The 24,803-nt window shown below is 37.8% G+C and overlaps 1 protein-coding gene across 3 annotated transcripts in view; it reads left to right on the top strand.

The window, feature by feature from the left end:
• The window catches only part of ARPP21 (cAMP-regulated phosphoprotein, 21kDa), a 152,951-nt gene that overhangs the window by 30,976 nt on the left and 97,172 nt on the right, over nt 1-24,803 (top strand). The window contains exons 9-13 of one of the 3 annotated variants that reach the window (XM_006869170.1): nt 1,697-1,805; nt 3,762-3,863; nt 9,498-9,535; nt 12,852-12,911; nt 17,904-18,133. In XM_006869170.1, coding sequence (XP_006869232.1) covers nt 1,697-1,805; nt 3,762-3,863; nt 9,498-9,535; nt 12,852-12,911; nt 17,904-18,133 — 539 coding nt within the window. The remainder of the gene's footprint in view (nt 1-1,696; nt 1,806-3,761; nt 3,864-9,497; nt 9,536-12,851; nt 12,912-17,903; nt 18,134-24,803) is intronic. The other 2 variants (XM_006869169.1, XM_006869171.1) reach the window with 2 other exon arrangements.

Below are 24,803 nucleotides of genomic sequence, written 5' to 3'. Positions count from 1 at the left end.
CCCTTTCAGAGAGTTTACTGTGAATTTTACAATAGCAATCTGTGCTGAATTTCTTTACTGTAAATGGTTTCTTCATTGCAAAGTGCAAGTTTACTTTATCCTCTTATTGTTGTCACTTTAAAATGTCATATTTACATTTGCAGATTGTTTCTTGTATTTTATTACATTCCAATTTGGTGGAAAAGGTTTCCATTGATTTTGAGGTTGATGGAGTTCTTTTGTTCTTTGTTGTGAGGTTCGAGGGTCTTCAATGTACTATGCATTGTATAATCAAAGGGTTTGAGTTGAGTTTCTGAAAGGACCCAAGCAGACTCCTTCATGTTTGTGGCTTAGCGAACATATCCAAAAACATGGAGTCAAAGGGATCACTGAGGAGTGGGTTCCAGGTCTGTGAAAAAAGCAAAAATATTTGTTCTGCCTATATCAAAGTTCCACTGTCATCATCAAGATGATATTATCACTTTGTGAAAATTATATATTATACTAGCAACTGCAACTGATATTACTCCAATTTTTTATTGCTATCTACTCCCCAATATGATTATAATTTATGTGCATGTATTTAATGAAGTAATGTTTCTCATCAAGATTTAAATTATACGTAAACTACCCTTTTGTTTCAAAAGTGCTATGTGCTTATTTGGGACCCCCTTAATTACCAGTCATTCATATTAAACAACGTTATTTCCTATACAGTGACTTCCGCATGACTGAATACACTGTGAACCCAGGGGGAATACAGAAAACCCACTGGGCTTTGGAAGTAATATATCAGACATGGCAAAGCTACTTAAATGAGACTCATAAATTACAACTGTATGTAAACCAGGGGCAAACATTTTAGCCATCCTTTGGGATGAACCCAAGTGCAAAGGATTCATTACATTCATTGGATTCTATTGTATACAGTGACAATTGTAGGCAATTAACAAGGAAGTGGAGCCCTTTTCTGTAATAATACAACATGATTAAGAGGGCATAAAAAATCAATTGACTAATCAATAGCATGGAACTACTTGGAACACTTTCTCTACGTTAATCAGTCATTAAGGTGTTTAAACTAAATACCTCCAGTTCCCCCAATTATTGAACCGATTTACAAGACATGGTCAAGGGTATCAGAGTTCGGTAGAGCTAGATTCCAGATCAATTAGTTACTGGAGGAAGAAAGAAAGAATTTGTAGATGATGTTTTTCTTCTTTTGTTTGCTATGGATTCAGATAACTCTTGATAGGAATGGTAGAATGGGAGATGCTCTTTCATCTTCTAGGCATTGATGGATTCATGTGATACTCCTAAATTCTAAACCTGTGTCTTTGTTTGAGAATATGGAGGGAATTTTGTTTGAAATCAGGAGCAAAGGAGATCAAAATAACTAAAGAAACAAGTGTATGTACTATATGTGAGCTTTGAAAAGTTGTTTTTAAGCTTCAACCATGGTGAGCCAGCAGGCAGTTAATCATGACAGCAAATAAGATTCAGAATTCAAAACAACCGAAGGTATTCTTACAGCACATTCGGAGCGAATTATTAGCATCTGCTTGTATGTTGCCAGCAATTCTAGTATCAACACCACTTGTTAACTTCATTTATTTTCTTAAGTTGAATGCCACTGTGGGGGAAAAAACAACACTTAGAAATAACTTTAAACAGGGGGAAAAAGCTTTTTTATTGATATGTTTTACTTTGCTGGCAGACCAGAGCAAAGGTTTTGTGAACATTTAAAAGATGAAAAAGGTGAAGAATCCCAGAAGCGGTTTATCTTGAAGCGAGATAACTCTAGTATTGATAAAGAAGACCATCAGGTTGGTTCTCAAGTTTGAGAGTGGCTGACATTGTTGTTTTTGAAGGTGGGCTGACTGATGTTCTTGTCGTTCTTCTGTTGTCCCCTCTTCCCTCTCCCAGCCCTCTCTTGCCTCTGATACTACTGCCTCTCTCCAACCTCCTTACCCCCTTGCCTCCCACTTTGGCATTTGATGGGTAGCAAAAAAAAAAAAAAAAAAAAAATTAAAGTCCTGGTTGCTTTAGCAATGGCTCTGTGTTGGACTGCATGGGTGGTGCTTGGCGCAGTATCTGCTGCATGTCTTGGGGGGGGTTGGGATGCTTCAGGCTCTGAGCTGTTGGGAAAAGCTTTGTCAGTCGCATTTCCAGATGTCTGTGTAACTATGGCAGTCGTTCCACTCCCTACAGCTTTGTCCTTCAGTTGTGCACAAATTGAGCTGGATTATCAATACGGACCGATGATCAACGGGTGTAGCTGTAAAGAACAAACCTTGTTATGGTGAGGACAGGTGGATTTTGCAACTATCCTAAAATAAGTCTTCACAGAAAAGAACTGAGTTCATGTTTTAGTCTCCCACCCCTTCTTCTTCCCATGTTATATTGTCCATGGAAATTGTCTGCTTGTTTTGCATGAACTGTAGCAGAAATTTATCCTTATGTGTATTTTGCTTGTGACAAAACATTACGTTGTTCTAGTGTAGCCATATCCATGGTTCTTGGACCAGGGTCTAGAGAGTTCACTAAATCTCTTCTCCAGACTGTGGGGAGGGGAGGCTGGGTGGTGCAAGGTCATAAGAAAGGCCACTAAATAAATGACAAAAGAAAAAAAAAAATTAATGACAATAAGAACAGTAAAAAACCATATAAATGTCATTACAATCACACTTTGTGTCTTTGACAATCAAAATAGTTTTTTTTGTTTTTGAAATTGACAATCAAAATAGCTTTTTTTAAAAATAACTTTGCTTTAGAATTCTTGAAGGTAAGACAATATGCATCTCACTCAAGTTATTATTTTAATTATTTCCAGTGAGTCACTGAAAGTCAGTATGTGCATCTCTGACAAACTTTTAAAAAATATCTGTTCATCATTTGTATCTTGTAGCCACCCACCACCACACCATCACCATCACCAAGCTTCATGGCTTCTGTAGACTATGAAACATGTACCTGTGTCGTGCACCTAGTGGGTGTCTGTTGAATGGATGGATGAATGTGGTTAGTGCGTAGCATTTTGTGAGGAATACCTTAAATAAGATAAGAGAGTAGTTGAGATTCAGGAAGAAGTTCAGATGAGCGAGGATGAAGAAGAAGAGTCCTGATGCTGGATTTTTTGAATTATTACTGTCATTTTCTTAATATTGGCCCTCATCATCAGACAGAAGTTTCAAATTAAAAGTCTTAGGTCTTCTTTCTATGCCTGAAGCAATTCATAGGACAATCATTGAATAAATTTTTCAAAAAGCACAATATAGGATATCGAGAAATAGTGTCTACAAATTCCTTTTGGCCCCTAACTCTATTTACTCACTTGTTTTATTTCTCCAGTCCCCAAGTTTTCAAAGTCATTTCTTCCCTCAGCTATTTTGATGCACCCACTTGTCAGCAACTTGCCTCCTTCTGAGGATGCGAAGTCTCGCAGATTAGCAAAGGAGACAGAGCCTATCATCTGAATTGGCTAAACACCTGAGGCACTTTCAAGTGTTTTCATTGCTGAAACACATGTGCTACTTCCAGCAAGGAAGCTACCAGGTGCAGAAGACATCTCCCATCATTGCATGTCACTCACACATGCACTGTAAACACACTCACATATACATACAATACATACAGACACCTTATGAACCAGAGGGATTGAGATTTTTCATGCTTCATTTGTTTAAATGCACATTTAATATTCTCAGCTGACAGTTGCTTAACTGCAGATCTCTAACAGCTCAACTTGGATAACCCTCCTGATTTTTTTTTTTTCTGTTCAGCAAAACAGAATGCATCCATTTAGAGATGACAGACGAAGTAAATCAATTGAAGAGAGAGAAGAGGAATATCAGAGAGTGAGGGAGAGAATATTTGCACACGATGTGAGTAGTTGTTTTAATTGCCTCTTTAGTGCTGTCCTTCCATTAGCAGTCAGGCAACCTCAGTCCCCAGACAGTGAGCTGACAGGGAAGCAGGAGGCTAGAGCCAGGGAACAAATCAAACTGCAACAAGCTAGGGGTACTTCTGGAAGAGGACCTGGTTCAGAGAAATGATGGAAAACCAGCCAAAGGTTTTGTGACCTGTGAGAGTACATAGGTATAGTTTTGTTCAGTAAGATAAAACTAAGCCTCAGAGAGACATTGTCAAAAGAAATCCATTCATATCCATGTTAGTCAGCAAATGCCCCCAATGCTGTGTCCTTTTAATACCAACATTGTGCAGCAAACAAATTACAGAAAAAAAAAGAAGAGCAAATTGCTAAGGAAGTAATCATTAAATCATTTATTTTATTCAGATCCTAACAAAAGCAATGTGGTTGGGTTTTCAATCTTTTTGTTCATAGTGGCCAAAATAAAACACTATTTAAACAAAAATTAAAAGATGGAGGTGAAAAAATATAAAAGTGGGATTTAATTAATTGCAAAAAAAAAAAAGTTACAATGGTGAGCCATTGCTCTGGCATTTTCAGTCCATGAAATCCTTTGGCAATCCCTAAAATGCTAGGCTGTCTTCCTTCTGCAGAAGTAGAAGCGTGAGCTTCTTTGTGCAGACTTTCTAGTTGCCTCCTTTTCTGACTTTTGCCAAGTCAGTTGGATATCCGACCTCTATTACCATTTGTTTCTGGAAGATACTGAAGTCAGCCAAGTGACTTCGATATCAGCCAGTAAGTTTCATTGCTTAGCCTGAGGACTGTCTGGCAGGATGTTTCAGACCCAAACCAGTTTCTCTGTTCCTTCAGCCAATGCTTAGCCCTTTAATATGAAACCTTAGGGAAAGTGCAGACTCTTCCAACATTGCACTTCTTCCAAGTTTTCACACACACAGGTTTCCATGAGCTCATCTAGATGCACTCTACCTAGCTTGGACATAATAAAATAACACTGTCAATTGGCTAGATCTCTTCCAGGGCTCTGGAATTAAAAGACTGAGAGAAGAGGATGAAAGTAGCCATAGATGGATATTTGACTTCCATTCAAAAAAAAATTCTGAATATGTGTGGGTGACCCAGATTGATATTATGATCAGAATTATGGATGGTGGATGGTGCAATACATCGCTCTGTGTTATCTGGATACAAGAATGAAGCGATGAGAGGATCGATTCTCGTCATGGTAGTGTAGACTCTGGTGGCCACCACCTCCAGCTTTACTAATTTACATGGGCCATCTGACCTCCTGTTTCTGGTACTGTTTTTTACCTCATCACCCAGGACACAGTTGTCTTTATTTTATCCTCTGTATCCTCATAGGAGACCTATAGAGATCACATAAAATTCCCGATTTTATCTGCAAAACGTTATGTTCGTGAACATGTATGCATTTATTAAAAGAAAGAATCGTTACTGTTTACCATATTCTTATGAGTTTTCATAACATTGGAAAGGTAAAGAGCCACTCTTCTAGAGGTAGAAACTGTAACTAGAGCCATTTTCTTTAGTCCTCTAGCTCCCTTAGAGACGTTTGGACACACCACAGACGTTCTCTGTATACTAGTTACTTATTGCAGTCTAGCAAATTTTCCCGACATTTGAACTCTTGTTATCTCATGGCTTCTGTGCATCAGGAATCTGGGAATTGCTTAGTTGATGGTCCTTGCTCAAGCTCTCTACTGAGGTTGTTGTCAAGTTTTCAGCCAAGGCTGCAGTCATCTAAAGACTTGATTGATGGGATTTTCACATCCAAACTCACATCCCTCTTGTTAGACCTCAGCACCTAATTGCCTCTAGGTTGGAGACCTTAATTCTTCCCTATAGAGGTCTCTCCGTACACTGTCTTCATGACATGGCAGCTGGTGATCCAAAAGACTAGAGAAGGACCAAGATTCAAGCTACAGTTTTTTATAACCTAATCTTGGAAGTTGCATCACTTCCTTTATGGTGTATCCCATTGGACACACAGAGCAACCCTGGTACAACATTAAATGAATTATACAGCCACACCTTGGGATGAGTTCACTAGGGACCACCCTGTATTAATATAGTATATTCGATATTCTCTATCAACACAAACTTCAAACACACAACATACCAATATAAATGTTCTTAAATACATAGAGTAACAAATCTTCCTTACCGTAAAGATAAACACATTTATAGGGAGCTTTATCTTACCAACTTTCAGATTTCCAAATGATCTCAATCACTGTCCAAATTGTTAAGCTCTACAATATAATTAAATGACACTAAGTCAATTATAAAACAAAAGCAAAGAATCCAGCATAAGGATACTATATTACAGAAGTATTAACTTCTCTTTAGGAGGTTCTTAATTCAGTTTCTTCATACTTTTAGAACTGAGTTTATAGATCCATTTTCTTGGCATTTATTATTTATACAGCTGAGTCACTCAAACAGGTTAAATATTCATATACTTCAAAAGAATTTGTGCGTTTGCTACTTAGAGAAACAATAGAGAATATAGAAATAGTTACTGTTATTTACACTTACTTTGGCAGAAGTCAAATTTATTTTGAAATTAGAATTGTTCATGGATATTTCTCCAAATGTATCTCAGTATCTCAGGTGTGTGTGTGCGTGTGTGCGCATGTGTATTTATGCACAGGTATACATGCATGTGGAGTCCTGGTGTGGTGCTATGGTCTAATGCGTCAGACTGCAAAGTCATTTGAACTGCAAGGTCGGTGGTTCAGTCTCACCGGCTGCTCCTTGAAAACCCTATGCAGGGTTACTATGGGTTGGAATCGACTCTACGGCACTTGACAACAACAACAATACATGCATGTATGCTTATGTATGCAGGCACCCAATCAAAATCTATGTGTTGCTTTGGGAGTTTTCTAGAACAAAGAGTCTCAAATATAACTTAAGATGGTTTGTTATCGTCAGGTAAATCTATTACAAAATTTAAGTCACGGTACATATTGATTTTGTTCTCAATAATAAATATGTTTTAGTAATGACAAATATTTGAAGTATCTTAACTCTTTTATTCCCTTTGACAAGGATTTCAGCTTATTTTGTAATAAATTCTCTGTAACGTTGCTAACTTTGAAACGGGTAGGTTGATAAAGCAGTATTGTGAGAAACATTTTTTGCCATGAGTGTGATTTCTGAAGAAAAGAGATTCCCAGAGGAGCTCATCTGTGGTGCCGGAGCACATTCTGCGATTCCTCTTCAGTGAGACCTAGTAATAAGGGCATGAAGTGCCAACAGCATTGGGGGATGGGATGTGGGCGAGTGCTCTGTAAGACATTAGGCAAAATCATTTTTCTCTTTTTTTTTTAAGAAAAAAAGTTAAGCTCTTTATATCTGAGAATGCATTTAAGTGACAGCTTTGAATGTAGCACTTAATTACCGTGACAATTTTATCTTTCTCTGCTATTAAATTTTGCAGGTTATTAATATTACTTTTAGAAAGTTTATTCTCATGAGCTGCTGCATTGTAGTCTATTAGCTACTCTATCTTATTAATGAAAATGGGGCAGAGGAATGATGTAATGATTTTTTTCTGGATCTTTCCATGAAAATTGAGAAAAAAAAAAAACTCTTCAGCTATGTTTTTGGACAAGATATCTGCCTTGTCAGTGTCTTTGTTCCTTAATTCGTAGAGTTTGGGCTATAAATGTAACTTTTCCCCAAATGTTAGATTTGCAAATCTAAAGAGGTCAATAATATGTCTTTAATCAACCCCTTCAAAGAAGGAATAGATTGTCAGGAATTCCAACACCCATTCAGAATGTTGCAAACTCCAGCTGACCTCTTCACAACCTCAAGAGCTGAGAGGTTGCAAAGCAGTGAATTCATAATAGCGCGTCTATGTGACACAACCTTATTTTCTTTCACAAACCATTTGATTCTAGCTAGTAGGAAATAAAGAAACCTAAAGGAAGTATAGTTAGTAGCATATTTGTTGTTGGTGGTGGTGTTAAGTGCCATCTAGCGTGTACCTACTTAGAGTGACTCTATAACTTTACAAGGAGCAGCTGGTGAGCTTGAACCACTGATCTTGTAGTTCAAACTTCTTCATAGAAATAATGTCAGTGGCATATCATTTGCATTTGATTCCCATTACATATACAAATACCAAATAAAGAAAGCTATCTGAAAGAATTCTGGTAGGGTGCTGTGGATCAGCACTGGACTGTGAACCACAAGGTTAGCAGTTCAAACCCACCAACTGCTCCTTGGAAACCCTAAACAGGGTCACTGTGATTTGGAACTGACTCGGTGGCACTTAACAACAACAACAGTTTCTGAAAGGTGTTTTTATTAATTGGTTGGTTTGGCTTTTGTTAAATGATATATCTGTCAATTAATATTCATGATGCATGTTTGATGCACAGAGCTTAAATCAGAAGTGTTTCTAGAGATGCCCTCAGTGAAATACTCATGACTCTTGAGGAAACCATCATGGCCAAAACTAGTCCTTTGCTTAGTGGAAGGAAATTATTTCTCTAATGAAATGAAGAAAAACTAGTATTCTACCTGTCTCTCTGAGCAGTGATTACATTTTAATTCATGAAATAATTATTGAAAGGGAATTATGATTTTAGTTTCCTTTTTTTCTTCTTAAAAAATGGGCCTGCTGCATCTCTTTGTATTCCTTTCATGGGCCATATCTTCATCATTTAAAAAATCTATACCTATGTGCATATAGTTATGCTTAGAAACTCAATACTTTGAAACTGGTTTTCACTCTTAAACAAAGTTGATATATTATAGGAACAAAACACTATATAGTTTAGACTTCTCTTTTTCTGTGTGTTTCAATGTAATATAATCCACCTTTCCCCAGCATAAAATGATAACGGGGCTTTGTCTTCCCTACATTGTGAATTGAACATAAAACAATAGAAAAGTGGATGCTGGGGACTTGGGAACTAAGAAGAAACCCATTGGGTTTTATGGTGAGATAGAATTAAGGAATGTTAGATGGAACTTGACTTTTTTTTTAAATTAGCTTTATTTCTTCCTTATGACTTTACTGTCCCTTTTATTTAAGATGAATGATTGATGAGATTTCTTCAGCTTGGAGTCTTGCACTCAGTCTTTTCCTGTTGTGAAATTCTGTATTGCCAGATAATACTTTCAGGATTGTGACTCTGTGCTTTCCCACCCTCCGCTTGATCGTCCCACATTTGCATGCTTTGCTGTGATTTGAATCTGTTTCTTTGGCTCTTGTTGGCGCCTGTGCTTCGGCAGCTGTGTCTGAGCTGACCCACCAGAGGAAACTTCTAGTGCAGAATCTGACAATCGCATTTCTTTAGCAGTTCCATTCACCACGACTCTCTTCGTCTGACCTTGGTGCCAAATGGGCTAAATCTGCTTCAACCCTGGAAATGAGTTGCTGGAAAAATATCATGGGCTGCATGAGAATTGTTTACTCTTCTAACTCTTTTTTTCTCTCTCTTTTTGTTTCCATGTTTTCTGAAAATAGTATCTATTTTCTTAATCCTTTTCCCTTAGGAGGGGAAAAGTAGTGTTAAAATCAGGCAAGGATTTGGGATTCCTCAGCATATCCAGAACCTCTGATACAATCCCTTTTTTTTTTTTCCAGTCAGTTTGCTCCCAGGAAAGCCTTTTTGTGGAAAACAGGTAATGAATTTTATTTTTCATGTCTTTAGATGAACAAAGTCTGTCGTGTGTGTCTTGTATATTCATAGATATATATGTACCATATATATATAAGTGTGTGCATGAACATATGTATAAAGAAATACATGTGTCTATGTGTATACACTTATATATGCACACATACATGTTATGAAACACATCAAAATTACTTAATTTAGGGGGAAATTTCTCATTATTACATCCAAGCATAAGTGTGAATGTTTTCTTTATTAAAGTCTAAACATTGATTCCCTCTGAAGGTATTATATCAATTACCCTTACCAGACATGAAAAAGTATAAATGTTGAGACCATACAGGAACTTGCAGTTTCATTGGCTTATAGAATTGTCTGCTAGACTGACTTGTATATTTGGTATTGTTGGCCACTACTTGTGTCCCTTGTGTATGTATAGTAATACAAATGAGAGTATACATAATGTTTCTATATTAATCTTCATAAAAGGTTAACTTGGAAATCTTATCTAAAATGGTTAAATGTACGTGGCTAAGGGATTAGCAAGGATTGTCAAATGGAAGGGTCATCACATTTATAGAAAGTCTAGCATAATAGCAGAAAACATTATTCAAAGTTAATAGAAATCTTTCAAAAATACTTTTATATATACATAAATTTTTAAATGCCCTATGATTTCATTAAAGATTTCTAGGGGGAATTATCAAATGTCACATTAACTTGTACCAATCACATTTAACATGTATCAAAATAGGAATTACGAATAGGAATTAGGTATAATGGTATTCCATACCATAATAGTGTTCCATACAGAAGTGGTTGTGAATTTGATCTTGTTGTTGTTGTTGTTAAGTGTCAGTGAGTCAGTTCCAACTCATAGCGACCCTGTATAGGGTTTTCGAGGAGCAGCTGGTGGGATTGAACTGTTGACTTTGTGGTTCGCAGTCCAATGCTGTGACCCTACAGTACCACGCCAGTACTAACTTAATGGGCGCTCCTATAAAGGTAATGAAAATGTAGATTATTTGATTAAATGTCAATACTTATAGAGATAATTAGTTAAAATTGTATTAGTCAGATTAGTTGAAAATCTTCAAGTAAATAATGACCTAAATAACCTTTTTTTCAAAAAACTTTTTAGTGTGAATTGAGTGAAGGTTTATAGACAAGATCTTAAGCTTTACATTTAACAAATTGAACACTTTGTTTCATCTCAGTGATATTTCACAAACGAACAAAGCAAGAATATTTGATATACACTTACAAGACAAAAAAAAAATATTCATTTAAATGTCCAAAGGGCATATTTTGCAACCCAGCCTAATGCTTGCAGACACACAGTCTTACATAGTTCATGGGCCTAGAGCTCACAACTGTTTGATCTCCCCATGCCAGCACTTCTGCCACTGTCTCTGCTGACACTGCCTTTCTAGGTTAGGACCTCTCTCTTTTCATGCTCTTCATTCTTGATGGTCCTGGGATGGTCTGTACCTGAAACGAAAGATTTAACTGCTCCCCTTCTTAGTTACACATCTTCTATAATCAAAGTTGTAACAATCACAATTAATGCTGCTAACAGTCACTCGGGATTGAATCATAAAATTCCATCACCATCGGCTAAATAACCTTTCTCCCATGACTTTTTTAAAATAAATGAAGAAACTATAAAATAAATTCATATGAATGAGGAATTCAAAAACAACCCTCAACAATGCCCTGGAAATCCATTCAGATTCAAGCAAATATTCCCTATTTACAGCCACCCTAAGAACCCATGAGCCCTGACGTGTTTGGCATGACTCTGAAGCATTCCGAATTCTACGGCCTTATCAAAAAGATTGAGTGAATGTTTACAATTTAATTAATGAAAAACCGTATTCCCTTGGCCCATTATTTTCCAACCTTATTTCCTAATTTTATTAATTTATTTAGATTTTGTATTAAAGAAAAATCACACACAGAAACACACACAAAATTGCTCAGTCACTTAAAACCAAAAACAAACAAAAAAACCAAACCTGCTGCCATTGAGTTGATTCCGACCTACAGCGAGCATATAAAATGTGTCGGAGGCTGTAAATCTTGACAGGAGCAGAAAGTGTCATCTTTCTCCTGCTGAGCAGCTTGTGGGTTTGAATTGCTGCTCTTGCAGTTAGCAGTCTAGTGCTTATCCTACAGTGCTACCAGGGCTTCCTTTAGTCATTGAAGTATCCCTCATATTATATGCTAATCCCTCAACAAAGCAATACTTAGTCAAATGTATGTGTTGCATATATATACTCTTGATGGTCTCAATAAGCAAAAATCAATTCATTGACTCTTCTCCAAAAATCAGTGAATACTTTTGGGTACCTATCTCTGGAATGACAGTATTTCACTTATGACCAAGAAATAAAGAATAACTTTAATACCACACACACACACACAATCACAATTTATATAGTACATTACTGTTGTTGGTGTTACGTGCCGCTAAGTTACTTTTGACTCAGAGTCACCCTGGGTGGGATTTCCAAGGAGCAGTTGGTGAGTTTGACACATTGACCTTGGGGTCAGCAGCCCTATAGCACTATGACAGCTCATTTTAATTACTTAAATATCCTTTATATCAAATTGTTGTCATTGTTGTTAAGTGCCATTGAGTCGAGTCTGTTCTGACTCGTACTAGCCCTGTATTGTTGTTGTTGTTGTTAAGTGCCATCGAGTCGGGTCCGACCCATAGCGACCCTGTACAGGGTTTCTTAAAGTGACTGCTGAGTTTGAATTGCTGACTTTATGATTCAAACCGACCTTTTGGTCCAGTGCTTATCTTACAGTGTCACATCATATCTGTTATATCTGTTACATAAATGTCTTTATTCCTTTCTCCTCTTCCATCCTCTGTGTTTAATCTCCTCTATCCACCTTTCTTCTCTATCATTAGTGCCTTAATCCGGGGGTTGTTGCTGTTGTTGTTAAATGCTGTCGAGTCAGTTCCAACTCATAGCTACCCTGTATAGGGTTTCTGAGTGGTGGATGTTGAGCTTGAACCACTGACCTTGTAGTTCAAACCAATCTTGCAGTCCAATGCATTAACCCACAGTGCCACACCAAGAGTCAGAACCAACTCCACGGCACTTAATCCTGGGGTGGAGATCTTTATTCTAAAATTGGGAAAACTATTCTATATTCATTTATTCTGATGCAATTTAACATCATCCAAATAAATTGTATGGTACTGGTCTGCAAGAAAGGTATGCTGAAGTTGAGTACACACCCATTTAAAATAGGTCATTTAGTACTCTTAGGTTTTATATCATAAAAATCATGTTTTTCGTTTCCAGTAGGCTCTTGGAAGACAGTAACATATGCAATGAGACCTATAAGAAAAGACAGCTCTTTCGGTTGGTATGGCTTACTTTTTTAAAAGTGTGTTTTCAGATTATGTGGCAGACTCAATGTTAAATATAAGTGTATTAGTGTAAAATATTTTTGTTTATGAAATAAAAATGTTTGGCTTTCTTTTTTTAAAAAAAATATTACGTAGCTCATATTGAAGCCATATTGGGTAGTGTGATATATGGAATTGGAAATTTATGTGTTTGGATACATTTTGTTAGTTAGAGTACTTCCTCTGTTTTTCTGTTTATCCTCAAGGACGGATCTAAAGTTCATAAAATCAACTTTGACTAGTGACAGTGAATAAACACTTCTCTGACTGGTTGCTTTTGTATGTACATCCCTAACACTGGAAAGCAAGTCAATGATGACTCTGTCCGAATGATTGATGCATAAACACACTGCTATCCATCACTATTTCAACCTAAGTTTTTGTTTTTTAGCAAATATAGATTTTATTCCTAAAAGAAGATATGAGATCCCTTTGAATTATAATGAACAGCTTAAATAAAAATCTGTATAGTTTGAAAGGGTAGGATTATAATATATTTTTTAAAGTTTTAGGCTAAGGTAGAAACTTCATGAAGGCAGAGGGACCATAGCAAATTTCTTACTCTTCTCCTTACTATATCTCTAGCATCCATCATAGGATAAATGATACACAATGCTCTGTATGTATTTGATATTCAGCATACTTACTGATATAGTAATGCATATATGGATAATAGATTCTATCTCTGTTGAAGTAAAGCTAAACAAACAAAGAAAGAAAGCCATCTTTTTGCCCTCTTAGAAGAAAGAAAATACCAATAAAAGTTCCCATGCATAAAGAAAAACAAATGTCATCAAGTATGCAAATTAGTACAGAACCGAGAGTACGTGTTTTAAGACTACTTTGGCTTCAAATCCTACTTACCTATAAGCAGTCTAGCTCTGATGACCATCTAGCTCTGTCATTACCATCGCCTCCCTAGGTTCCAGGAAGAGGGCTTAGGAGGGAGGGTCTATGGTGTCTATAAATCCACATGCAAATAAATGTACTGCTAATTCTGAACATCATCTTGTGGTTAAGGTTAATAATCAATAGCTAGTGAACTGTAAAAATATGCTTTAATGTGCAAATCCCTGTAGATTATAAATTGGAATTAGATACTTTATTTAGAATCTGATTAAAGCTGACTCCTAAAACAGCAACTTAAATTCACTGTTTTTTAAAAAGCACAAATCGATTTGGGCTGATGGAGAGGCGAAGGAAACCTTAAATTGTCTTATTGGCTAGAGGTTGTAACACAAATCCATAGGAATTATCCCAATGCTTCAGAAACCGGTTTGCAAGGATAGCAAGTACTAGCTGCAATGTGCTATATTGTACCTATTGAGTGCAGTGCCACCTGTTTGGCAGACAGTCAGTCACACTGGTGTTTAGGGAAAGTTTGCAATCCCCCATGTTGTTGTTAAGTTCCATCGAGTTGGTTCCGACCCATAGCAACCCTGTATAGGTTTCCAAGGGGCAGCTGGTGAGCTTGAACTGCCAACCTTACAGTTCAAATGGCTTAGCAATCTGACCCATTAACCCACAGTGCCACACCAGGACTCCAGTTTCCCATAGAGGTACAAAATTCATGGGGAGTAGAAAAATTGAAGTTGAGTTAGTGCTGAGGACAAAGGATGGGTCCCTTATGGATGACTTCCTGTTAATACTTCCTGAATGCTGAGGCTGAGTACTCCTCTTCTTCCAAGCCAGTAGTTTCCTATAATAAATATCCAAGACTGTCTACAAATGATCAAATTCTTGGCATATTCACAGTTGCTAAATAGTAAAGAAAATCCATTTCAAAGGGTCAAAAACAAAAAATCAAAACCCACTGCCATCTAGTCTGCAAGACTGTAAATCTTAATGAGAGCAGACAGTCTCCTCTTTCCCCCATGGAGCAGCTGGAGGTTTTGAACCACCAATCTTGTGGTTAGTTGACCCAAGCATATCCCATAATGCTACCAGGGATTCTTTTAAGGGGCCAGAAATTGCCAAACATGGATTAATTTACATGGGAGTAAAATGAATTTGAATTTGGAAAATGAAACAGAGACAACCAGAAATGAGTTTCCTACCTTTGAGAAACTTACTCTTTTTCCACCGTCTTCTATGGACCATCTGTGGCTTTCTTGAGTTTCAAAGAAGTTTAAGAACCAAAGTAGCTTAGCCATTGGTGGATTCTGGTATTTTTTTTTTTTTTTCTTAATGTGGATATTATTCCTAAGACCATTCTTCAAGTGCTAAGAATGTTTGGAAGAAGCATGATTAGAGGGTAGCAGAGTACTGCATATTTGCATCCAATTGTTTTCTGTTTTTTTTTTTTTTTTTTTTTTTCTGTCTGACTTCACCCACTCCCACCCCTACTCCCTGCATCTTACAAGTTCCCCATCACAGGTGAGATATTTCATTGCTGTTATCCTTGAGGTTCATTTACCTTCTTTGGTTTTCATGAAATTTCATGTATCTTATTACATTTAATAAATCAAATTGAACCAGCACCTAAAATATTTCTGTGTACCTCTGTACAATGTAGTCAGTTGAGTGTTTCAGTCAGAAATGAAGACTTCTAGTATCTCAACAGTCTGCCATTGACTTTAAATGCATTTTTGTTGACAGAGATACTGATCACATCTGTGAGATTTGGATCAAATCTCTGGTTGATCACATTACATACTAATCTGAAATCAGGGTTATTTCTGTTGGCCATGATTTATGCTCTTTACTTATTGAAGTAGTCCTTGATCATGCAGATGATTTTCACTTGACTACTAACCTAGAGGTTGGTGGTTTATACCTACCAAGCAGTACTATTCTTCCTTAAAATTTATAGGCAAGAAAAACCCCATGAAGCCGTTCTACTCTGTAACACATGGTGTCTCAGTGAATCAGAACTGGCTCCACAGCAATGGGCTACTTAATTATAATCCAGGAGAATCATAGAATGGTTTCATGATGCAGTCTTTCCATCGGCAGAAAAAAAAAAAAAAAGAACCCTTTGAAAATATTAATGAGATTACTCTTTAAGTAGATTGGAAACCAATGAAAACTTCTTAGGATCTTCAAAATTCTCTTGTGATTTTGCACCTCTTTCTGTCTGAATTTTATGCTTTTTCTCCTATGGAGGGTTTTGTATTCCTGCTGATCCCCTTGGACAATCTCATGTCAGTTCAATGTTTACAATGTTATTGCTGTCACAAAATTTCCTATGTGAAAGGATTAAAGGGATCTTTCCTCTGCCCCTGAAGGTTAAACTCACTGCCAAAAATTTCACCATAGGTTTACAGGGTAACTTCTGTGATTTCTGTGATATCTGCTAAATCCTTAGTGAATTCAGAGGGGGAGAATCTGGAAACCTCTAGTTATATCCCATGTAATCTGTGACACACACACACATGATATAAGTTAACAAGTATTGCTACTAGGGTTTCAGTTCATACATGTAAGGATTTTTACTACAAAATATGTTTAAACATGTCTCTGTGTTCAGAGGATAGTTACAAACAAATTCTCTCAGTAAGTTTTTTTAGGGTGCCTTTAAAAAGTAGGTCCAATAGAAACAGTGGTTTCTGAGGGAATCTGCTAGAAAATTCAAAATAGAGAGGTCAGTCAGCTCAGAAGGTTATGGTGACTCTTTCTGAGACTCCCAAGGGGTAATTGGTAGATTTTTCCCCAGGAACACGGGATGATCACAGGGACTTATTATGATGAAGTTTATAAGAAAATTGAAAACTGCATTAATGAGAAAAAAAACAGGAAAGTTGCACCTAGACATTTTTTTCTCTCACTACAATCTGCGGGAGAAAGATGAGGCTTTCTGCTCCCGTAAAGATTTACAGCCTCGGAAACCCTGCACAGGGTCGCTATGAGTCGGAACCGACTGCACGGCACATAACAACAACAATGTGCATGCTCATTATTCAAGTGCATCAAGGGCTGTCTTGCAAGAATTGGAAAACTTGACTCCATCTACCCTATAGCCCTGATCTTACCCCTTCAGATTTCTTTTTGTTCCACAAACTTAAAGAACATTGAAAAGGAACACAATTCGAGTCCCTAGAAGATGTCCAAACTGTTATTTTGACATGGTATAAACCCAAGAACACAGACTATTTTGGACCAAGGTTAGAGAGTTGGAAACACCACCTTCAGAAGTGTTAAAGATCTTGACTGAGAGCATGTGTTAAGAAACAGCAGCATCCCATTTTGATATTTTTGTTTAATAAAGATTTTTGTGATGTTGTAACAATACATTTTTGTACTTCTCCTTATATATCTCCACATTATATATTATAAAGGAGTTTCCAGATTATGCAAATGTTTAAGCTGTGGACTAGTAATAGATTAGTTCAAAACCATGCAGAGATATCTCAGAAGTAAGATCTAGCATACGTACTGTTTCCAAGGTTGCTAAACTCTGTAGAGTTCTACTCTGCACACATCAACAATATGTATCAGGAAGTTAGATGTTTCATTGATAAATAAGTTCTGTAAGTCTGTGGACATTTTTCATGGCTCAGTTATTGAATGCTGAAGGGAAAGGCAAAACACTCCTTCACTGGGAGCTGATTTTCCAGTCATTCAGTGTCATTATGATTCCCAGACACTCATTTGTGGGTAACTTGGCCCAGGAGAACTTACCCTCCTCTCTTTCTCTTGAGAGAAGTTAACACCGATATTTTATAGCATATTTTTCTAGTTTTTCCTTCACTGGCAGAGTGAATGTGAGATATTTCTAGGCTTGCTTTTCGCTGTTTGTAACATGGGTGTTTTGTGTGATACGTTCTCTGTCTGTATATCGTTGATTTATTCAGGGCACTATTTGCAGGGTAACAGGTTTAATGGAAAGGGTTGGCAAGAAGAGTCCAGTGTAGATCATACTTCCAAGAAAGGCCCTGCTTGGTGTGCACTCTGTTCATGCTATGTAACATTGTCCTTGTATATCTTTCTGGTGGTTGTACTTCAGGGGTAACAGAGATGGCTCAGGGAGAACATCTGGCAGTCGACAGAGCAGCTCAGAGAATGAACTCAGATGGTCCGACCACCAAAGGGCCTGGAGCAGCACAGACTCTGACAGTTCCAACCGCAATCTGAAGCCAGCCATGACCAAGACGGCAAGTTTCGGTGGCATCACAGTGCTGACCAGAGGGGACAGCACGTCCAGCACTAGGAGTACTGGGAAGCTGTCCAAAACAGGTAGTTAGGACTGACTGCGTTTGTGTCCTGTCGTCTTTCCTGGATACCACCCAAGTCATACTGTCACAATTCCCTCAGACTCCAAATTGACTAATGATGGTGATGTTAAGTATTAATTACAGGGACAACAGAGAAGTCAGAATGTAGCATTCAAATACCGTCATTCTCACTTGCTAGCTGTATATACCTGGGCCAAGTTAATGCTCCGTTTCCTTATCTATAAAAGGTAGGCTATAACAGAATGTTGCTCCAGCCCACCTTGGCTTAAATTAGACATTTAATAAAAATGGTTTCCATGGCATAGAACACATGCAACTATTTAACAAATGCTAGGGTTTTTTGTTTTGTTTTGTTTTGTTTTGTTGCAGCACATGATGTAATACTTAAAACCATTCTGTAAAGTACACATTATATTAATAGCTTGGGCTCATGCATCATACAGTATTAGCAGGAGCCTAACAAATTGTTGAACTTTACTTTCTTAATGTTTTAGTTTCCTTATCTGAGAAATGGAAATAATAGTACTTAGGGCAGGGTGCTTGCAAAATCTACATGAACCAGTTTATCTAAAACAATCAGGATAATGCTTCCCAAGTGTTTTAGTTATCTAGTTCTGCTAGAACAAAAATACCACAAGTGTATGGCTTTAACAAACAAATTTATTTTTTCACAGTTTTAGAAGCTAGAGATGTAAATTCAAGGGGAACACTTGCTGCCTGTCCGCTCTGGAAGACAGTTTTTATATCTTTAGCTTCAGCTTCCAGACTTCTTGGAGATCTTCATGTGCCTTGGCATCTACCATACCCCATCTTGGTTTTCTAGCACACTTGTTTGATATCAAGTGAGATAGACTCAAGACATACTCTATAACTAATCTTGTCTCAATAACATAACAAAGACAGCTCATTGCCAAATAAGATTAGAACCTCAGACTCTATAACATATGTTTTGTTGTTGTTGTTACGTGCCAACTCATACCAACCCGGTGCACAACAGAACAAAACACGACCTGGTCCTGCACCATTCTAATAATTGTTGCTACACCTGAGCCCCTTTCTTCTGTCCCCATGCCAATTAATCTTGTTGAGGGTCTGCCTCTTTTTAGCTTAACCTCCACTTGGCCTTTTCCAGGGGCTGGTCCCTCATGATAACTTGTCCAACCTATGAGAGAGACAAAGTCTTGTCATCCTGACTTTTAAGGAACATTCTGGCTATGCTTCTTCTGAGACAGATTTGTTGGTTCCTCTGGCAGTCCATGGTACTTTCACTATTTTTCCCCAATATCATAACTCACATGCATCAATTCTTCTATGGTCTTCCTTATTGGTTGTCCAACTTTCACATGACTATTAGGTAATTGACCAGGCTTGGGTCAGCATCCTATGCCACCTCTTGAAATAACTGGACCATTTCTTTTTGGCACAGTGACTCTGCATACCTTCCATCTTCTTTTGAAGCTTTCTGTATTATTGAGTACTTGGCCCATTGCTATTGTTTTTGTTGTTAACTTTGCCCGTAGAATCCTTCAATATAACAAGAAGGTTTTCTTGAGTTCGTTCATCTTGAGAAATGCTGAATATGTTCTTCCATTTTGATTTTCTGACTCCAGGTGTTTGCACATTTCATTGTAATGCTTGACTTTGTTTTCCAGAGTTACCCTTTGCAATTTTCTTTTCAGCTCTTTTACGTCCTCATTTCTTCCATTTGCTTCAGCATTTCTGTGCTGGAGAGCAAGTTCCCGAGTCTTTTCTTACATCCATTTTTGGTATTTTCTTTTATCCCTGTCTTTTTAATGACCTGTTACTTTCTTCCTATATGACATTTTTGATGCCATCCCAAAGCTCATTTGGTCTTTGGTCATTAGTATCTAATGCATCATATCTGTTCTTGAATTGGTCTCTAAATTCAAGTGGGTTATGTCCAAGGTTTTATATTTATATATCTTGATAGATAATGGTTTTTCTTTTGCTTTTTTACTCAAGAACTTTAGAGTCCATGACCCTTTACTGGATTGGGAGTTGGGAGATGTGATTCTGTGGCATGCTGGTGGTGTCAGGAGATACTAGCCTAGGTGGTACATTTATGGGAATGAGGGTAATACGTGAATGAAAGCTAGAGCGAGGATGATGGAAGACAGCAGCTAGAATTCAGACAAGGGCTGGCCTCAACTGTGAATAGTGCCCCAACCAAGCCCCATGCTCACATTCAGGGAGAAGCTCTTCATAAATTCTGGACTCAGTATTTTGATGATTTAGTAAAATTTTGTTGTTGATAAATACCTCTTAAGAAATTATCTCATGTCTTCTTACATAACCAGAAAATCAATAGGATTTTGTCACAGCCGTTATTATATATGTATATACAGACATCCTTCTTTTTGGAAAGATGCAGGTGGGCTCACACTGCCTTCCTATGACCTTTATTCACCAACTGGTGAATTCTTAATTTCTTAAACTAATTAATTGCTCTCATATCCCACTATTGCAGCAACTGAAGTCAAGAAAATCCACTGTGGTGCACTTGAGTTCCTGTAAACTAAGAAAGGTTAAATAGTTTTAAATCTTCTTAAAATGCAGAAACCAAGTACCTTAAATGGGGTACTTAAAAATTCCAGCACACCAAAAGAGCTCTTAAGATTTTCAAATTAATCGTCATTTGCCATGCACCAACCCACAATCACTTCCAAAGCAAAGCTCTTTGGAAACATTTAAAACACTTCAAGAATGCTAAAATGCCATGTTCTTTGAAGAATGATTAGGAATTGTAAGTGCTTCTACCTTTTTTTTTTTTTTTTTTTTTTAAATCTAAGTGTCTCCGTTTGAAAGCTTGTCAATGTGCAGGCAGGGGAAGGAAACACTTTTTTTTTTTTTTGTACAGGAGATCAAGGTAGGATGTCAAAACAAACTTACAGTTTCCCTAGATGGTTTTATGAAACAAAGCTGTCAGTTTTGCTGTCACAAAACTTCAGAACAGCCTAAGTTTACCATTTTTACCTCCTTGTTCACAGTGGAATTCTCAACTTTTTTTTTTACCTTTGTGAAACCAAATCTGGAATTGTGACATTTAAGTTAGCCTTCTAATTACTTAGGTTCTTTCTTTAAACAAAATAATGAAGTTTTTTTTTTTTTTTCCCTCTATGTTGGAAACATGTGTTCCTAAATTTTGGAAAAAGTGATCCCTGACATCTGAGCATACAAGAACATTTGTACTTCTTCCTCAGCTATTTCCTGTTAGTGGACATCTTTTCTCACTCTCAAGACTCTATAGTTTACAAAAACAAAAAACCCCAAAACCTCCATAGTTTCACTTGATCCCTTGATCTTCAGAGCAGAGGTTCTCAGCTTCAGCCTGCATCAGATTTACTTAGATGCTCACTAAAGCATGAATTGCTAGGTCCTGCCTCCAGAGTTTTTGTTTCAGGAGATCTGGCACTAAAACCCATGGCTGTAAATCAATTCCAACTCTTAGCAACCCTATCAGAGTAGAACTGCCCCCATAGGGCTTGTAAGGGAACACGGTGGCTCTGTAGGATAAGTACTGGACTATATGGAGCTCTGGTAACATAGTGGTTATGAATCGGGCTGCTAACCTCAAGGTCAGCAGTTCGAAACTACCAGCGGTTCCACGGGAGAAAGATAAGGTGTTCTGCTCCTGTAAAGATTTACAGCCTTGGAAACCCGGTGCAGGGTCACTATGAGTCGAAACCGACTCCACGGTACTCAACAACAACAACATGAACCATAAGGTTGGCATTTTGAACCCACTAGCCACTCTGCCAGAAAAAGATGAGACTTCTGCCCCTATAAATATTTATATCTTGAGATCCTATACAGGTGGGTTTTTTTTGTTTTGTTTTTTTTTGTCTCATTTTAATAATTGTAGGCAGCCTAACATTGTTTTCTGGATTAAATGGTATGTTGATTATTGGTACCTTCCTTATCTATCCCCTGGACCATTTTCTTCTCATCCTTACCTCTTCTTCCTATGGACTCTGCTGCACTGATGCATTCTGGGTATGCTGTTCTTCCATGCATTCTTGAAAGCTTTATTTTATTTAACCCTGACCCCTGAGCCTGAAAATGTTTTCATGAATTACTAATTCAAAGGAAAAAAAAATACTTGGTGAATAAGGTACCTGAAAGCACATTTATTCTTGTAGTTTCTACAGTGAAACCTGTGAGAGCCAGAGCTTGATGATTCTGCTTTGCTTTTCTGAGTCTTGCAAGTTTTCTTCCTTTGACAGATGTAGTTTTAACCACTTTCCTAATGCGTGCTTTAATGGAAAATACCTGAAGTTTTTGTTTTCCTCTGACAGTTTCTGCCCTCCACCGATTCCAGCTTTTGCAGGTTTCATTGAATTTTACAAAGGAGAATGCTGACTAGTGGTCACAAGTCAGGCTGCTAACCTCAAGGTCAGCAGTTCGAAACTATCAGTCATTCCATGGGAGAAAGATGAGGCTTTCTGCTTTCAAAAAAGATTTGTTATTGTTTTTAAGTGCTGTCGAGTTGGTTCCAACCCATAGCAATCCTGTATAGGGTTTCCGAGGAGCAGTTGGTGACCTTGAACCAGAAACTTTGCAGTTCAAACCGACTTTGCAGTCCAATTCATTAACCCACAGTACAATGCCATTTACAGCCTTGGAAACCCGGTGCAGGGTCGCTATGAGTCAAAACCGATTCCAAGGCATGCCATCACCACCACCACCATGCTGAGACCTAAAGAAGTCGCTTCCTGAAGGAAAAACAACTAGTCACTACTAATTCTAGAACCAAATCCAGGGTTTTTCTTGGAGAGTGTTCCCCCTACTCTGTGGGAATCTGCCTTCTGCACTTACCTTTCCTGACTCATTGTTTTCCAATGTTCATTGCCTTGAGATATTTTTTCCCAGTCTCTCCCCATTTGCTTTCTTTCTTTTCCTGCTCCCCTCTTCACTGTTCTGTGAGTCTATCAGCCAGTCACCCAGAAGTCCCAGTCTCCTACCATCTGCCTTTTCAGGTCTAGCTTCAACTTCTGAGCATCCCATTGTAAGTAGCAATGAATTTCTCTGCAGTAGCTCCTGAATTGGCATAGGTCTGGTCAGGGTCCTCACCCAGTCTGGTTGTTGCTTAAATATCACCAGGATTATCACATGACCTACAAGTAAGAGTCTTGGGAGTCAAGGTACCTGATCTTGAACTCAAAAGTCCACCACACACTGAGTGAGCTTGGGAAATTTACTGAACTTCTCTTCTTTAAAAATCAGGTTGCTATGAAAATTAAGACAATTAATATCAAGTGATTAGTCCAATAGCTGTCACCTAGACATGCTTTAAAAATATTGGCATTGTTATCATTAATCCCCTAAATAAAAGGATACCAAAAACACTTTAACTATCAGCATCCAAAATTGAAATTTTTTTCAAGTATCAATCTCATTAAAAAAATACGAAATGCTTCTAATCCTCTGCTTTTTGTTACCATTACTAGCATCTAGTTTTGATCAAGTCATGCTGGCTACAAACAGAATATTGCTCTACTTAATTCTGGGTTGTTGTTGTTTGCAAACTAGCCACAGGTTAGTCACAGACCTGCCACAAGGGCTGGATACTAATCCCTAACTGCATGTTGGTTGCTAAGCCACTCTTTCCAGGAAGTTTGCCATCTCCAGCTTTGCGAATATTGAGAGTTTAAGCCAAATTCAATTTTCCTTCCTTCCTTCCTTTAGCTTACAGAATTAAATCTCTTACATTATAACCTTGCTATTTTTGCTGATGCTACAGTATTGTTTTTGTTTTCCTTCTAATAGAGGAGAATCATATTGCATATCAGTGGTTAATAACCATGTCCCCAAAGCCAAAATTGAGACAGTCTTTGGAGTTGACTGTGAAATTTTAATCTGTATATATTAACTCCTCGCTCTAAATATCCCCATACACACTCATGCTAGCAATTAGCTCAAACACCTGAAATCAAGTTGGGGTATGTTTGTTGTTGTTGTTGTTACATGCTCTAGAGTCAACTCCAACCCAACAGAATGACACACTGCCTGGGCCTGAGCCATCCTCACAAATGCTGCGATGCTTGAGTCCATTGCTGCTGCCACTGTGCCAATCAATGTGATTGGGAGTTTCTGTCTTTTTTGCTGACCCTCCACTTTATCAATCATGATGTCCTTCTCCATGGACTGGTCCCTCCTGATAATAAGTGTCCCTAACCCTTTCTCACTTTCTGACTTCTAAGTCTAAAAGAGAGAACAGTCACTTTTTGCAAAACCTTAAATGTTGGAGGCAAGAAGTGCCATTGTATTATTATTGTCACTGCTGTTCTTCTCCCTCTACATTAGTGTCAAACTTGGATTGTAACAGTGAACCATACACTACAAATCCAAAACTAACACCGCAGTGTACATTGGGACTGTGACCTCAGAGTATAATGTCAGCAATATGATTTCATATCACCTCTTGGCAGGAGAACCTTTCTAGGTTTCCTTTTATAGCACTGATTTTCCTCCCCAAACATTATTCAGATCCCATCTGCATTCTCACCCATTTAGATGGAGCCTTCTGAATTAACTTACGGCTTTTTCATTACCAATAAACAAGTGCTCAATAGACTTCTGTGAACCCGGGTGAAGACCTGGTTGGCCAGCAGTATGGCAAGACCTGGGGACTCTTGGGCCCAGGGTCAGTG

The sequence above is a fragment of the Chrysochloris asiatica genome, unplaced genomic scaffold (assembly GCF_000296735.1).
Source record: "Chrysochloris asiatica unplaced genomic scaffold, ChrAsi1.0 scaffold00127, whole genome shotgun sequence".
NCBI lineage: Eukaryota > Metazoa > Chordata > Mammalia > Afrosoricida > Chrysochloridae > Chrysochloris > Chrysochloris asiatica.
Note: the sequence above shows the minus strand (reverse complement) of the source record. Positions and strands in the feature narration are given on the sequence as shown.